The 18168-nt window shown below is 46.3% G+C and overlaps 1 protein-coding gene across 1 annotated transcript in view; it reads right to left on the bottom strand.

The window, feature by feature from the left end:
• Nucleotides 1-727: 727 nt before the first annotated feature.
• The window catches only part of LOC111261766 (uncharacterized), a 57728-nt gene continuing 40287 nt past the window's right edge, over nucleotides 728-18168 (bottom strand). The window contains exons 4-13 of the mRNA XM_022835507.2: nucleotides 16094-16678; nucleotides 14544-15831; nucleotides 13981-14256; nucleotides 12925-13842; nucleotides 11995-12739; nucleotides 8562-11752; nucleotides 5692-8203; nucleotides 5381-5541; nucleotides 5181-5248; nucleotides 728-4695 (exon numbers count right to left, since the gene is read on the bottom strand). Of these exons, the coding sequence (XP_022691242.1) occupies nucleotides 4590-4695; nucleotides 5181-5248; nucleotides 5381-5541; nucleotides 5692-8203; nucleotides 8562-11752; nucleotides 11995-12739; nucleotides 12925-13842; nucleotides 13981-14256; nucleotides 14544-15831; nucleotides 16094-16678 (9850 nt within the window). The 3' untranslated portion in view covers nucleotides 728-4589. The remainder of the gene's footprint in view (nucleotides 4696-5180; nucleotides 5249-5380; nucleotides 5542-5691; nucleotides 8204-8561; nucleotides 11753-11994; nucleotides 12740-12924; nucleotides 13843-13980; nucleotides 14257-14543; nucleotides 15832-16093; nucleotides 16679-18168) is intronic.

Here is an 18168-nt window from a genome sequence, read left to right as displayed (position 1 = left end):
TCTCCTAGTGATACTGAGAAATACAATTTACTTATTCGGAATATTGCTAATATCGATCTAAGCTTGTATTCTCCTGCCCAAAAGGTTTCTACTCTCGTGTTACCATTATTTAATACTATTAATAACGAGATGGAAATCTCTACTGTCGATATGTTCCTTCATTTGGAAGTATCCTCAGCTGAACATTATTAGCTATCATAATTCATACCAAATCTCGTACTGGTTTTACTAGGCTAGCCATAAAACAGTTTAATGCCCAGAATATTAAGGTCCGGTTTTCTATCCGATAGCCGACTACAAGCCCTGTAGAATCTTGCAGGCACAATGGCACCATAAGAGGGTACAAGATGATTAGTATTTCAGTAGAGGTAGAGTATCATGTTCCGCTGTAGTTGGCGAGCTATAAAGGCGGACAGTCCGTTTGGCCCATGGGCCATATATTGTTCTTCGGTGCAGTACTGGTAATAACGAACTGAGCAGATATTGAACTTCACCTGCGTGAAGTTCAGTATCTGCTTAGCGAGCTTCAAATCAACTCTTCAAATGATCTGTTTTTTTTTTCCTATAATAACGAGACGCCTCTCGTCGATAGCGAATATTGATTGTCCATGGAAATCCTACTTTTTTTTTTCAGTTAGAAACCCACTTCATCGATCACATTTTCATAATTTTATTGCAAAAATCAATAAAAAAAATACTTAAGCTGCTATCAAATACAAAAATCGGCTCCGTTTGTTAGCACAAGTTAATTTTTATCATTTATCGTTCTATTTTATTATTTACAATAATGTACATCATCTTCAATGGCGACACCGATTCGCTTTGTCCTTTTCATCATCATTTATCACATTACAACATTGTTTACAAGATTTCTTCATCTAACACCTCCTCGTTTATTGTCAGATACGTTTCGGAAATGCCAGCAAAAATTGTTGTCGACCGCCAGCAGTTTTTTTTTGTCGCTTTGTTATTATCGTGTCCATTATTGGTTTTCCTTAGTAGCAGCGTGTAGTGTTTCTACTATATCTAGCTTAGCTTTCTCCCATGTGCCTCCCGCACCCCCTTTCTCCCTGCCTATCCTTTCCGGTCAACCTGACCAGAAAAACGTCCAACAATGATATACATATATCGGTTCTACATATGCAGGAATAATTCCGACAGACGTAAGTTACTCGATTATAATATTAGTTACACGTTCAATAGTCAGATATAATAATAGTACTAATAGTCATAATCACCATCGGCACCGTTCTAATAGGCGTCTTCGTCAGCATAACTATCCATCGTAATTAACGACACGTTGGCGTGAAGGGTGAGTTTTTCATTTGTCTGTGTTTTTTTTTTTATCTCACTTTCTTCTTCTATCTGAAGCGAAGCTCTTTTTTTTATTTGGGAGTAAAACGAAGCTTGTATGCAAGAAAAAATAGCCAACATAAAAATTCTATTCCATATAAATAAATCGAAGTAATTCTACCGAGCAAGAATTATATTATTGGTCGTGCTATACGCGTAACGCAACCAAAATTAGTACGGTATCCTCAATTATGTAGCGATAATAACGGTCTCCTTATCTCATTGTTTTCTGGTCGTCTCGTTTCTAGTACACTCCACTATTGCAATGTTAATGTTACATTGTCGTATTATTGTAATTCTTAAAATAATAGTTATGACAATAAATTTATATAATCGGAACACATAAATAGATGAACTATATATATATATATATATATATATATATATATATATGCGTAAGTTAGGCAATCGTGTTTTGAAACCAATATCCTTCATTCATATGTTTTTATTTGTGTATTTTCGTTTATTTGTCTATCCGTGGAGGCGTTCTAGATGCACTACTACTGTGGGGGCACCTTCTGTACCAGAATGACGATAAAGTAAAGATGAAATAAAGTAGTTTCGGTAACTGTTCTCACCATCGTCTGTCGATGGATGTTAGCCGATACTGACATTATATCGATTGAGGTAAACACTATACAATCAAATATCGACGTACGACTATTCATTCGACTGTCATACTTCTGAAAATGCCAAAAAGAGCCATGGAAGGACGTTTAATTGCCCCCGTTTCATATAGAATGTACATACCATAAAAACTATATATATATATATATATATGTATATATATATATATATAAACTGCAGAAATTGTGAAGTAAAAAAAATCGTAGTAATAATCATAATAAAGAGAAAAAAAAATGATCAACACGAATTCGGTCATTCGTAATATGGTTCTAAGATTTTCGAAGCTACATATATCTCATATCTCACTTGTGTTTGAAATTTTTTGCTATTAGAAAAGTAACATATTAATTTTTCTACAGATCGATCTGGTAAAGGCTCAGATGTTTACGTATGGATGTGTGTGACATCTGTCCTACGAAATAGGCTATGTTTGACTTTATTCATCAACGGTTCCTCAATGCTCTACCATTTAGTAGTGATGCAAGTGCCGATAAGTCTATCGCTGGGCGCGTATGCCCTTCTGCTATGGCGAGAAGTAACAATAATTTCTGTTTCACGTACCGTATACGCTGTTGTTCGACTAATTGCTTTGCATAGCATGGTGGAAAGAGCCACGCTACGCGTTGCTAATATTTGGAAAAAAAACAGGTGACAAATGAGGGGTATAAACTCTGACGAAACAAACGTTTCCGCTTGTAATGTTTCAACAAATAGTTATCGCAGCAAAAAAGTGGTAAGAGCACTTTATGGCACCTCGAGCCTCGGGGGCGGGGGCGGGGTTCAAGAAGGCTCGTGAAATGCCCTGTTACAATCTGATGGGGTGAAAATCGTGAGTGTGGACATGGTGTTGCTTTAATATTGTTTGATAGATAGTAGCGAGGATGCTGAAATTGATGTTGCAGGCAAATGATCTTAATCTTGTCCGTCTCGCTAATCCTTTGATATCTAGCGTGTCGTATAAACATTTTGTGACATGAATGCCACGAGACAATGCAGTGAGTGTCCTAAAAACAACACGACGTTGACTCAGTCACCCACTATTTTTACAAATTCACGTCAACAAGAAGCTCAACACCCAGTTGTTTAATAATAGGGTTCTCCCACTGTTGTGATAGTGATAATATAGCAATAGTAATCATCATAATCACAATAATGACAATGTATATAATAATTATCAATTGTCGTCCTTGCCATATATCTATTCCCTAATCTTCTTTCTCACCTGTCTTCTTCCCTGGGAAAAGTGCACTTCAACATAAATAGGTCGACCTTTGAGGTCACATATCGTCATAGACATAATAACTGATAATCATAGTGTCACTTTCTACATCTACAGAACTATAAGTAATCATATGTCTGATCTACTTATCTTGTTATGACCATTATATTAGGGCTTTTCATCTGTCATGTCGCCGGTATGTTCGTTCGTTCGTTCGTTCCTTCCTTCCTTCGTTTCCATATCATACATACACTACCGTCTGCAGGGGGGGGGGGGGGTGCTAACTACGAGGTCGCTCTCCGCACCTATGGCGTGCCCCATGTTCCCGCCAACATACCTCTATCCCCCAGTTGATCTTTATTCTTCTTTCAATATCTTCATCACTGTTCAACAAGTATTTCTTTCTCTTCCGAATACAAACGAGTATGCTTCATCCAGTATAATATATATAGATTATATATATATATATATCTTCTATGTTCACAGATATATAGAAAAATACAAAATCATAGCTGTCCTCGTGATGTTGTCTCCATTTCTCTTAGTATCTGGTATTGTATTTCCCAAGCAGTCTCATCACAGGTTGTCAAAAACACTGCTCTATGCCCCCATTCACTGGGCATTCGAGCAATATCTCAAGTGTTCTACCGTCATCGTAGTTTCAACCAGCTATTAAATCTAGTCTTTGTAGCGATTTTGTATATGATTAGTTGTGTGCATATATGTGCGTGGGTGTATCTTTATAAACGCGTGTATAATTACTGTGAAATTTAAGTTGCCGATCTCTTCTATAATCACCGGTCAATTTATAGACGATGCGATGCAATAGCCAGAATTTCTGCACGGTCACATAAAGGTAATCTAACTTTTCCAGCTTCCTTTAACATTTCTTTCCAGCTTTCGTTAACTGCATTTACAACATTGTCACATCGCAACCAGTCTCAATGTGTCTTCTATGTGTGGTTCGTCTAAGTAGTAAAACGAAGATAGATGGTCTCCCGGAACAATCGACCGGAAACTGATTATTCGTAATAATAATAGTTTATGTATCGAATGATAATGCTTTGTCACACACTGCCCCTTCTTACGATCCGCCCTATGGCAAATCGTCTCCATCATTTCGGACAACATCGTTGTTTTAACAGCGAAGAAAAGATATGAGAAGCTTGACAAATGCCAACCCTTTAGCTCTTACTCAACTATTCGCTATAGCTTTATATTGTCGTTGTGTGGACCGACTGTTGCTCTAGCAGGCGCTATAGTCACTCCGGGACCCTAGAGCAGCGTGTTCATTTCTGACACGTTCGCGGGGGACCTTTTACCAGCACGCATGACGATTCGAGTGGCACATTCGGTTCATCCACAGCTCGCGGTACGGACTGATATAAGATTAGTTGAGGAACTTCCGGCACCTCCTCGACCCGCAAGTGCATTGAAGCTTATCGTCCTCGATAGGAAATTTGTAGTCATACGTCAATTCCTCTCCCGAGCGAATCCTAAAGCGCCGAAGGATCATATGGAAAACTTTGTTAGCCAAATCCGGTACTAAAAGATGATATGGAGCTTTCTGTTAAAAGCTTCTACATTCTAATCAGCTATCATACGTGTGATAATTGATGTATTTTCTAAACATCCTGCAAACGTGACACCCTCCGATTCAGGACGTGTATTTCAGCTCATGCGTTCAAAATAGATGATGTCCTACGTTTTTTTTTAGCCGAACAGCGGACCTTTCAGTACGTTATGCCGACGACAGATTTTTTTACTAATACGCTGCTGGATCGACACGATTACTTGCTAGCTCATCAGAGATCTATTATCGAAACGGATATCTGGTAGCTTAAAAAGCTAGCAGATGACCTGTTTGCCCTTGGTCACAATTATCTGTCTTGTAACGGCCGAAAAGTTGCATGCAGTGGATAGTTGCCAAAGATTTCGAGGTGGATAACGATAGAGATGTATATAATACGGGCAGACTCACTCTCTCAAAGCGTAGATCACGATGTGCTTCTTATTGTCCACCGTAATCATCTTCGAGTAGCAATTGGGCTGAAATTATAGAAGATAATATCAAATAGTATTCATGTTAAGTTCGTAACGTTCTGGAGCTGATCGTATGCGACACTGTCGTCGAATATGAATATATATTAGGTAGTAGTTGGTTGGCACTTTTCGACTTACGTCACACGAATGATTAATGAATCGAGCAGCATTGCCCTTGACCGTAGCGTCCACTACTTGATCGTTGTCCATGCGGAACATATAGCAACCTAAACCGCGACTCTCGTAATACTTCTCGCGAAGATCGCACAGCGTACTTCTAATCACCTCGCCCGAATACTCTGAAAATGCCGGCATGAAAGGTCGCCCAATTAGTAAACTGGCCAGTCATTCATGTGTTTATTGTCTTTGAATTCTCTTTACAGCCGCTCGCTGTCCTATGCATGATACGGAATGTAGAAAGGGCGGCGAAAAAGCCACTTGTTACTCACCAATAATCATTTCTCCCTTGGCAATGTCTTTTTTGCAATATAGGCCCCTGCCGTGAATACCCGATCGATAAACGCCTGCCACTTGTTTGGCGGTGTCCTTGAGGTGACGATACCTCATGGCGTCTGGCAGGTCAAGTGACGTGTGCCGTTTTGAGCAGGCCGGTGCCATGTCATGGTGATCAGCACCGCCACGTCCTCCGCTCGAATTGCCCGACGTAAACTGTGGAGGATGTCTATGGTAGGATGTCAGCCACGAGAACATGTCGTGATCCGAGCGTTGGCCGTCGAATGCCTCGGTGCGCGCGCACCCCGACGCGTTCTTGTATAGCGACCTCCACCGATGGTACTTAGCTTCGTAAACGCGACATTCGTCGGCACCAGGTAGCTGCTCGAGGAGATGGCATACCAGCGCGTTCCTCAGCCCCATCATTGCGTACCCGTCAATTTCCGTAGCATTGATCGGTAACGGGTCGAGATTAGCCGCCGTTCTTGCCAGCTGCAACTGTTCAAACAAATCACGCCAAAGCGCATTTATATTGTGCGACTCGTTCGAGTAGGCGCCGTCACTGCTTTCCAACCGATAGATGAGATAGGGTCGATCCGAGGGAGGGGCGTCGACCAGTGTTAGAGGCGATACAGTTTGCGTGAGCGCGCCGCTTCCGCTGTTGCCGCTGCCCACGCCACTTATGCCTGATGGTAACGATTTTGTAATGGTAGGAGGCGGCGGTACTACGGGAAACATAGTGACGATTTCTGAGTCAGTGGTACCTGCAGGAGATGAAGAAGTCTGAAGTTGTTGCGTTTGTTGCTGTTGTTGTTGTTGTTGTTGATGGTGTAAGCCGGTTCCTTCACCGCTAATGAGCGGTGGTCCTCCCAAAAGTGACGAGGAGGCAGGTGAAGTAGATGGGGCAACGACAGGTGCTTGTACGCCATGTTGAATTACTACGCTCGAACCCGGTAGCGATGTGGGTACATGTAGCGAAATTTGCGATTGAAGCTGTTCATGTGTCTGCTGTGGAGTTTGTTGCTGAAGCTGCTGCTGCTGTTGCTGCTGTTCATGCTGTGCCGACACCGCCGAGCCACACTCGATTGGAAGACGAATTGTTGTTATGGAAGTAGTCGTATGATTCGAATTAGTATTCGTATTTCCGCTGTTACTCTGAACCGCGACACCGTGTTGATGATGATGGTTAAGTACCTGCGGATGGTGCTGCTGCGACTGCTGCTGTTGTGCGTGATGACTATGCGGACTGCTGTGGAGGCCCATAATGCTGCTAGGGCAGCTCTGTGGTGAGCCTACTAAATGCTGTGGTTGTTCCTGGGACCCAGTGCCACCTGTCTCGTGGTGGTGCTGCTGCTGTCCGCCAAGTGGCTGAGGGCTGTGCAACTGCAGTTGCCCTTGTCGCTGCTGCTGGCTTTGTTGATGTGGTATCACCGGTTGTTGTTGCGGCCGAAGCGGTTGAATATGAGACTGGAGACTCGGCTGCTGGTGGGAATGCTGTGGCGTCTGCTGTGGTTGCGTCTGATGGTGCTGTGATCCCACGAGATTGTGCTGCGGACCTCGGTCCATCATCAGGGACTGGAGTTGCTGCTGCTGCTGCTGCTGCTGCTGTTGGTGCAGAAGGTGCTGCTGCACTTGCTGCTGCTGTTGTGTCTGAAGCTGCTGTGGCTGATGCTGCTGTAGATGCAGCATCTCTGGAGAATGTTGATGATCCGACGAATTCTGCTCTTGCTGTGACGGCTGCAAATGTTGCTGTTGCTGCTGGTTATGCATTGAAGGTGGCGGAACTGAAGCCGAAGCGTTAAGTGAGCTACAGTCCATTTGCACGGATAGACTTTGCTGCTCGTCATCGGTGCAACTGTCGGCGACCTCGACTTGCAACCCCGCATCCATGATTTTGTTTGCTGCTTTCTGTAGTAAGGCAAGGATGCTCTCAGCATCGGCGTCTTCCTGGTCACAGGGCGACGACGACGGCGACGGCGAGGACGAGAATGGACTCTGCGGCGGCGGTAACGACAACGGAGAACAGGTGCCCATCCGCTCGATCAGAGGAAGTTCATTCGTCGACGAATCTGGCTCAGGGTAGCGGTCGTTATTGCTGTTCATTGAGTTAGGCCGATGCGGCTGCGAGCTCGCACTCCCGCCTCCGCTGAGGTGGCCGCCACTTCCTGTTTGTCCCAATCCATCGGAGCCGCCTTGCGCTCCGAGGAGTCCGACGTTAATCTGTGCCGTGGTATCTTGCGACTGTTGGTGTTGTTCCTGAGCAGGACTGCTTCCACCATCCGTACCCAATTCAATATGACCAATACGAGGCGATGCCTTGTCTTCAGCAATGTCTTGCGTAGTAGTCGATACAACATCGGATGGACTGCTTTTCTCAGGTAGACAGGGTAATGGTGATGGTCCCCCATTACTTCCTGAGCCGCCGCTGCCGCTGCTCGCAGAACTTGTACCTAGCATTGGCGTGCTGCTAGTTTGATTTGTACGCAAACTCAGTGGTGAGCCGAGGTTCTATAATATGTGAGAAACAAAAACCCATCATGGCTTAAAGCAAATCAACGCAATGATAATTACTAAAAAAAATTGGCCATTTTTTTATTCATACCACTCGGGGGACGAACACTGTCATTCTGTTAGATAGATTTTCTATCTATTTTAGATAAACTGTTACCGAAATGTTAAATTACTCTTATTAATAGCATGTTCTTTCACATTCAATATGTTCGCTGTATATGTATGCTCGCTATGCTTCTAGGGAATATCTAAACAGGCAACAAATATATATATTATTATACCACATTTGTCACGTGATAACCCTTACGTCGTTAAAGCCTCCCCATTAAAACTTTACAAGACCAAACCATATTACCGTTGTTGAAGCTGTGGTCACTGATATTTTGGTAGTGCCCGCCGCCAGTTGACCAGTCGGTGAGCTTTTATGCTGTGCCGTAGTATGTTGCTGCTGCTGAAGCTTCTGTATAAGTGCCGGATTGAGCATCTGAAGGGCGCCTTGGGCCCCGAGAGTGTTGACGAGTCCCGCACGAGCACCCTGTTGACCAGCGGCTACCAACTGCGCTAACGTGGTTCCGCCCTGTGGCTGCAGCAGAAGGTTTGGTTGTGGTACAGCAAGTTGAGGATAGATAAGCGGTGTAGGCAGAAACGGATTAAGGAGTACCGCCTGTTGACCAGTCGGCGTTTGAATCAGCTGAATCGTTGGTGCTGGTGGGGCCGCCAGGGGCCAGGGTTGACTGCCGACAGCTAACTGTCCTAATTGGCCGAGCAGAGGCACGCTTCCGAGATAGCTAAGGCCGCCCGCTTGGGGGTTCAAGGCCGCGGCAACCCCGCCTGGCGTCGAGGTGGTTGCACCGACGACGCCCTTCTTCGGTATGATGATCGTTCCGCCTGGTACTTCGTACACTTCGCAAGGCGCGTTATTTCCGCTACTCTGCTGCGGGAGGGCCAACCCAAGAAGCTGTGGGACTGACAGGCCTGCAGCAGTGTGCTGCTGTTGAACGTTTAGTGTCGCTGCGAGCGGATTCTGAGCGAGGGCTTGTGCCATCGTCGGCGATGTCAGCAAACTCGACGGACCGCTAGCAGCTGCGGCTGCGGCAAGTAAATTCGCTTTTGTTAGAGGAACGGTGGTAGTTTTCACTTGGCCTGTAGCTGTCGCCGCAGTTGCGGCGGTGCCACCTGTACCCCCAGCAGCCCCCGCAGGCACCGGAAGGGCGCTCATTTTTGGCAAAATTGTTTTCGGCCGAGGAGGTGACACTTTGTTGACGAGCTGGCTCGCAACCACTCCTGGGACACCTGCGAGCCCTGTAGGACTTAACAGAGCCCCTTGTACGTCACTCATACCGACACTGCGAAGATGCAAATGGCTGTTGTTCGGGCTGAGCAGGGTCAGGTTACCGTTCGCCTGCTGCAGAAGTTGGACCGCAGTGCCCGACGGTGAGAGTAGTGGGGAAGCAGCTGGCGTTGTCGTTGTCGCTGAGGCTGTTGTTGTGAGCGACGAAACGGAGGACGAGCCCGCAGTAGACTGCTGCTGAATCGACACCGTTGTCGGATGATGCAGGTGGTGATGGTGGTGGTGATGGTGATGATGGATCTGGTGTTGGGACAAGACATTACCAGGACCAGTTCCGCCGGCCGAAGGTATCGCAGTAGGCGCAGCTAACCCATTTACGGACACCTGCATAGGACTAGATGCTGTGGCACCGCCGGCATGATGTGTGGGACCACTTGTTAGCGTAGTTCCCGTTGCAGTATTGGCAGCTCCACCAGTTCCTGAAAAAGCTGTGGCACTGATTAGCGTTGCCGCAGCCTTGGCACTCGGATGGCTGAGCAATGGACTATTCGACACAAGGTGGCTATTGAGCTGGTTTAGCTGCTCGACCGAAATCGTCACGGTGCCATCAGCCCGCTTCTTTAACAACGTCTGAAGGGGAGCTGCTAAAAGGTTTCCTTGCTGGGCTGTAACTCCAGTCTGAGGCATTGCCTGTTGCTGTTGTTGAGGTTGTGCTGTTTGTTGAACCATTGTAGATTGCTGTTGCTGCGTTGCGGAAGCTACAGTGCCAGTCGTTTGTTCCGTGAGCTGGAGACTTCCGCCCACCGTCGCTGCGGTCGCTGTTGATTGTTGTTGATTGTTAACACAGCTGATGCCAACCAGTTCGCCGTTGCCGCCACCTTGGGCGCAGTTACCTGAAAGTGGACCGTTGCTACCGCTGCCGTTGTTGTGCTGATGCTGATGACCAAGACAGCTGTGCGCTAGACGTACGTGAGCACATCCATGATGAAAATGATGGTGATGGTGAACGGCTCCACCTGTAGATGCTGCAACAGCTCCACCGCTCGTAACAACTGTCGATGGACAGACGATCCCACTAGCGCCCAGAACTCCCACGCCACCAGTTGTTACCGCTGTGGTCGATGTACTTATGCTCTGGGCTAGCGCATCAGAGTGGGCTGGGTCGTGCTGCTGCTGCCGCTGCTGCTGCAACGTTTGGGTTTGTTGTTGTTGTTGAACTGAATGTTGCGATACATGCGCATGTTGGGGTTGATGTTGCTGGTTTCCGTCGGTGGTAGCCACAGCCGATATCGGAGTCTGCATGGAGGATGCCATACCTGTTGAAACAGCCGTTACAGAGGTAGCAGTCGTCGATTGCTGTTGCGGTTGCTGGGGGGATGGACTCGACATCTGCTGCGCCGAAGCCACTGTCGTTGCAGCTACAGACGAAGGTGATGCTTGATTATTGCCATTCAAGTGATGAGCTTGCGGTTGTTGAGTGGTTGAACTTAGCTGGGCTTGATGACCCATCGGTGGTTGCTGCTGGGTCACAGTAATAGTGCTAGCGTGTGTCTGTTCACAGTTATGAGGCGACCCAAGCAAGACCTGGTCCACGTGGTCCCCAAGATTCAACTGCTGAGAGTGTTGCGTCTGAGGCTGCGATGAGTGGTCTAACATATGCGAAAGGCAGGCAGCGGTGTTGTTTTCTAAGCTATTGACTGACGTTAGCTCAGATTGTTGACTATGAAGAAGATGACTTGGTTGTTGGTGACTGGACACATCTCCAGTCGGATCTCCGATGTTTTCAAGCGAACAGGTGTTTTGATGTGAGGGTGAGGCTACGTCGACTCCCATCGAAATAGCATCACTTGCGGAATCGCCAGCGCTTGACATATCGCTAGACACCTGAGTTTGATTTGGATGCTGTTGTTGAATATGAGCCTGCGCGTGCTGTTGTTGTTGCTGCTGCTGCTGCTGTTGTTGAAGGTGACTACAGTCCTGCTGTTGTTGTTGTTGTTGTTGTTGTTGTTGCTGCTGCTGCTGCTGTGGCTGCTGATGAACAAGATGGTTAGATTGATGAAGCTGCTGGGACTGGTTTTGGGTTTGATGCTGACCGCTGGCCAACTCGGGGTCAAGAGATCGCGTGACACTTTCTAGAAACTCAGTAAGGTCGATATGCGAGTTGGATGAATGGACGCATCGGGACAGCTCCTCGAGAAGCCGAGTGTCGAGCTCGCGTTCAGCGTCGTACGACACCATTGATGAAGCGGCAACATCTGAATAAAAAACAAAGACGTCCAATTGAATCAATCAATATCAGCTCAAACTGGAATACAGTGAAATGAACAATCGTGTTTGCAACATGAAAAAATAATGTTTTTAAAGGTGTTGTATAATAGAGTATTTAAGTAGGAAATGTATAATCGTACATCCCAGGATATATGTATGCATGTTATTATACGTTATTTTCCTAGATTAGAGAATGCCTGTACGGACATATGACGCCACCTGGACCTACCAAAACCTGATGAAATCGGTTTAGCGCAGTGATCAGTTAGCGAGTGAGCTAATGGGTCGTTGAAGCATTTTGGGTCGACCTGTCGAGTGGATAGACGGTACTCGGCGCGCTTCGCAGCATTGGCGACACTCCAAAACACTCGACGACAACGAAAATCAACCGGTACTAAAACATCGGGATCGAAGTCCGACGCCAACTTGATATGTCCAAGTGCCTCAATGATTAGACCGCCGATACAAACACGAACCAATGCTGGTCGTGCTCCTTGGCTCCACGTTTTATGTCGGCCTAAACTGTTTTTCAGCTCGGTCTGATCCACATACATTGGCCGCTCACATGCTAGCAGCTCTTCCTGTCGAACAGGCTCGATGCCGCCTTGAAGTCGCGAATGCTTGAGACAGAATACGCTTTTGTCACGACAAAAAACGGCGCCGGCCCGAAGTGCACAGCCGAAATGATAGTTAGCGACGCAGTTGCGTTCACAGCAGCCTATCGTAGCGCCGTTCGCCGAACACAGCTCGCACTTGAGAAAGCGGCCTCGGGCCATTGCCATATAGACGTTATGCAAGAATCCATTGGCATCCTGATATACCTCAGCTGACCAGAGAACACAGTTGGCATGACCCCAGCAGTCACAGCCGAGATAAAGGAGGCGACCGGCACAATCGGCATCGTCGCCTCGTGAACCACAAAATGAACATAAACGACCATCTTCCCGAAACTGGTCACATTCGAGTGAGTCGCTCTGAAAAACAACAACCACAATATAAATTAAATGGTATACGTCTTTTAAGTATATATAATATAAAATCAACCAGGTACACTGAACTAATTTCACATATACCTAACTTCCATTGTTCAGCATTTAACAGTTCCATGAATGTAAACGCACGAAATCACATTAACCAGCATCTTTATATATATATTTACCAATGTATTCTCCTTTTTGATCTCTTGTTGTTGCCCATCCTCCAAACGAGCATAGTGGTGATCAGCACTTGGCGGAAGGATTGGTAACGATAATGGTTTTGAGTCTTTGTCTCCGCCTCTCATCACATCCTTCGTCGGACTGACAACCACCAATAGCTGATCAATCATGTCGTTCAGATCACGAAAGTAGAATCCTAGAAGATTAAGGAGCATTTCACGGAGTGGCTTAATTGCGACACCCCCACGCAAGGCCGCCTGCAGGATATCACGACAAAAGGCCTTAAGCGATAGGTAGCTGTTGTTTGACGCTTTATCCATTACGCCACCTGCTAACGCCATCGTGGCCGGACTCAGCGAATGAACTCGATTGAGCACAAGAACACATTTGTGATTTAGCATTCGGGTAGCTTTTGCCAGCAGATCTCTTCTCTGCCCGGCTTGATCGGGGCCACCGCAGCGAGTGCATGTAAACGTGTCGCTGTCTGGTAAAACTGAAAGAAGATGGTATTCATCCGGTGTGAGGTTTTCGCACGCGGCATGCACCCACTTACGGCACCTAGCGCATTCCACCATCTCGATGTCGTAATCGTCCGCTTCGTAGCAGCGTTCACAGACCGGACAGAAATTGCCCCGCTGCCGAAGTGAGACACACTCGGCGCACAGTTGCAGATCGAAGTTCCAGCCGGACATCACTCGAGCGTTGGTGTCACACGACTTGCAGCGTATGCATCGGACACAAGTCCATATAGATTTTCGTTTACTTGGCGCGTTTGGATAGCCAGGCTGTACGCATCGGGCGTGTTGCACCTGTCGACAGTTACTGCATTTGAGCATCTGCTGGCGGCGATCACGCTTGCCACAGCCCGTACAGGCTTGACATTTTGGGCATAACCAACTTAACGGGTTAACACTATCCGCCTGTCGACACCAAAACAACAACAAAAAAAAACGAAGAAGAACCTTAAGCACTGATAAGGAAAGTGTAAGTTAGGATTCTTTCTTCATGAAACCATTAACTAGACATTCGGAATTGACAACTGTTGCTTATTATCTTACCTCTTTAATCTGTACGCAAAACGTGTGATACGGCTCACAGCACATGGCACAGTATAGAGCGCTGTTGTGTTTGACACTTGAGGCGCACACAAAACATAATAGAACGTTGGGTAATTGTGTGGGATTGGCGACGATCACGGGGAGGCCGATATTTAGGAGACGTGAAAGATCCTCGCCAAGGGAACTCCAGTTCAGCGGTTTCACACCCGGGTACTCAAGAGTAGGCTCCATATTTTCCCAGCGCTTCGTCGGATGCGCTCGAACAGGCGCACGAACCTATTGTATGCACAAAGTGAGAGAAACGATAGAAACAACGTTAGCAAATCGTCAGTATCAAGGAAGTCGGCTTATGGATCCGAAACAAGTGCCAACTAGATATAACTTGCAGAAGCTACTCAAAAAAGTGCCTCTCTATAAATATCGCAGCCGCACGCGTGCTTTCCATTCGGATGGTTACTTACAGTTAGCTCAATGAATCACATTCGCGCGACTATCTATTTACTTTTACCCAATAAAACATCTAGATCTATTAAACAAGAATGGATCAAAACTATAGAGCCCACCTTCCGACTAAGTACAATGCCCGAATTGTCACGGCGCGGTTCCTTAAACTCCTCTTTATGCCTTTCGCTTTGTACTACAGTGCTTGCTGCAGCTGTCAGTGTGCAGGATATCGTCGACATAGCAGATGTCACCGCAGACGTTGGTGCCATTGCTCCAGCTGCCGACTTCTTGTTAACCAAGTGATGCTTCCGTAACGCGGACCGCTCGGTCGCTATCGTAGTCATAGAGCCAAATACCGAAGATGCTCCCGTCTTCGGCGGCGGGGGTGGTAGTCCTTCTGTCTTCATTGAGGACGATGTAGAAGTGGCCAAATTTCCTTCATGGCCCACGCTGAAACTTGTTCCGACCGCGGACTCTTTTCTTTTGACGCCTGGGCCCCTTCGACACACCTGCTTGACTCTCGCACCTTCTTTCTCTCTCGGTAGCTCTCTTGGCGATGAGGACGACTTTAATTTAACGGCAACGATGGCTGTGGATGTTGCTGCTGTTGCTGTCGTCGTCGTCGTTGTCGTCGTCGTCGTTGTCGTCGTTGTCGTCGTCGCTGGGTCTCGGCCCTCGTTAGTAGAACATTGAGCGAACGAGACTGGGCGTTGAATATTGTTAACAACAATAGATTCCTTTTTTCCACTAAAATTGCAGCTGTTATTATTACCGCTGCTACTACTTATAATTTTACAAGACGTTGCGTGTAACGATGACGAAGGTATCGTCGCTGAGTGAACACTCGTTGACTTCTCTTGAACCCCTGACAGCGAGCACCTTGACGAAAGAGTGAGGTTTCTTTGCGATGCCTGCGTTAAGCTGAATTCCTGCTCCCGTCGAGCTGCCGACAAAGGAAGCGGAAAAGGCCGAGGCTCCTTGAAAATACCGGAAATGCGAGATTCTGGCTGCTGTGTCACTCGGGGCTCGTTAACAACGTTGGCACTGATGCCAGGAGGTAAAGAAGGTAAATTTTGGGCTGTTGGTTGTTGTTGCTGTGGCTGATGCTGTTGTTGGCCATGTTGATGCTGATGTGGGTGTTGAGCGCTATTGTATTGATGCTGTTGTAAGTGATGGTGACTTTTCTCGGCGGCTGACTGTTGCGACTTTGGATAGAGTGGCTGCTGTACCACCCGCTGCGCTTGCGGCTTCTGTAGTTGATCCTCCTTCTTTTCATGTAGAAAGTTCTGAAGTTTGCTTTTCACCGCCCCATCGAATTGTAGGTTTCGCACGCACGATTGCGCCCAGCAAGCGCGGCACCTCGGCGCCACGAGGAGCTGGCAGTTGCCCAGGGTTTCACCATTACACCTAGAATTAAGGCGCGGGACAGCCATAAATATAACAGGACACATGTCAATGATTGAGTCGGGTCGAATAATTTAATAGTCAGTAACCACTGAATAGCAAATGCTGGATTCGTTGATTGTTGTTCTGGTGAGCCCTATGTAAATATGGCACATGTTCGGACAAACGTAGCACCTAGCCCACTGTCTAGCAAGGTTACGAGCCGATGTGAGTGAAACAACTAACATTCGTATTCTATATCAGATTCGCTAAATCTAAGACTTACCTTAGGTGAAGAGGAACACGAACAAACTTGGAGAAAAAACGGAAGCATACTTTACAGATTAGCTGGTCGTACTCCTGTAAGAGGTGACCAGCAGCGCCTTTTTCGACGCTACAGATAACACAGCGCTGCTTTTTATCGAGACATAGTCGGGGCTCGCGCAGCAATGGTCGAGGATGTATTCGGGGGCGTCCAGATCCAGCAGAAGCCGGACTCTGTGTCACAGCTACCGATCCCAATGAAGAGAATGTTTGGCTTGTTTGTGTATCTTTACGCGATGTATTTCCGACAGCTGCCATCACATCTTTGATCGAAACAGGGCCACTACTTTTTGCTGGAGTTGTTAGGCTCGCAGAATTTGAGGTGGTCTGCATCATCCCCAAAAGTCCTTTGCTGCTTCCATCTTGCTGAAATGTTTTGGAGTTCCCAGGATTGTTGCTACTTAAACCAGCCGGCGGATAGGGGCATGATCCCATCGTAGCTGGAGTCTGCTGCTGCTGCTGCTGCTGTTGCAATTTGTTTCGATTCAATCGAGCCTCCCATTGGGCTTTTAATAGCTTTTCAACGCGGTCCTTTTCCGAAGCCAAACTGTAAGAGGTAAAATCGAGTAGAAGTTAGAGAAAAAAAATACCTAAGACAAATGGTATATGAGATAATGTTTAGCATCTATAAACGTCAAAGGTGTACGACATGAATGATTTAATTGACGTTTTTTTGCTTAGTTTGCGACTGGAAACAATTTCTAAAACATTTGTAGGCGGAAGTATTCTCGCGTGTCTTTGATTCGAATCACTGACCTGTTCAGCCAGCCATATCCAAAAGTTCTACTATATGTGAGGCAGTTCCGTTGTCGTTATACTGTAGCAGGTATAATCTCAATGCAAACCTGCTATGATACTGATACGTTGTTTTCCCACGAACAGTAAAATCAGTCCACGTACAACTATGACTCACACAGAAAGCCTACAGGGTGCTTCCGTGCAAGCCCTTACGGGGCCAAGTTCATCATATATATATATATATATATATATATATCTAACTTTATATAAGAATCAACCATTCAATCAGAATACGAAGGTCTCTACCACGCTGTCAGATGCCTTTATTACAGACACACAATAAACATCTATAGAACGCACTACTATCTGTAGCTGTTTTCTGTTTTACATACTAGCGCCTACGCTAAACCCGTATTTATGGACTTGTATATATACACTATTCGTTAGATAAATTCCAATTAACTTTATTTATCATCATGTTTCACTAACGCTATATTTATGTCATTACTGAACAAAATCATTCGATGAACTTATAGGACCCGTAATACTTTAGATGGGCGCAACGATTCGCTTACGCCAGATCGCTGCTTCGGGCGTAGTTGCGTGAGAAACGTAAGCTCCCTGACTACTGCCAGATACAAAATAAATCTTCTAATATATTTACAATATTTATGCAGACACACTGATGTTATCCGTAAAGTACCCAAGGCCTCCAAGGTGACGCTAAGCGTTACAAATCGGCTCTACATCGGCTCGCTATTCGGTGCGCTAAGTAAGCAACAGAATAGAACAGATCAATGCAACCAGCTGTCCCGGAAGGCCGGTCGGTCGGGAAATCCATGCGGTCTAGGAAACACTGCGCACAATTAGCAATCAAGCTAACTGGCAACGACAACAATAATAACAACAGGATACTACGTAATACCGCATCACTGCTGAACGGTTTCCTCCGAGAAGCAACACCGAAATAGGTACAATACAATTAGAGGTACTAATTTTCAGCGGTTACCGCGCCGCCAGCAGCAGCTGTTCTGCCACGAACGGCCAGGCACTAGGCAACATGATGATAATACGGACGCTGAATGCGGCCTATCACTGCACGTACGTACCTTGTCGGCCACGACAGTACCAGCGGAAAAAAAGACATCATCAGCGGCCTCTATGTAGGTAGGCGACACGACAATTATTATTATTTGAACTTCAGTAGCACCGCCAGTTTTCCAAACAACAAAGCGCGCGACTGGATCGACGGCAACGGCAAATGATCGAGCGGTCTATCGTGAGGATAGTACGCGCATT

The sequence above is a fragment of the Varroa jacobsoni genome, unplaced genomic scaffold (assembly GCF_002532875.2).
Source record: "Varroa jacobsoni isolate VJ856 unplaced genomic scaffold, vjacob_1.0 scaffold_593, whole genome shotgun sequence".
NCBI classification, from domain to species: domain Eukaryota; kingdom Metazoa; phylum Arthropoda; class Arachnida; order Mesostigmata; family Varroidae; genus Varroa; species Varroa jacobsoni.
This window is presented reverse-complemented; position numbering and strand designations above follow the sequence as displayed.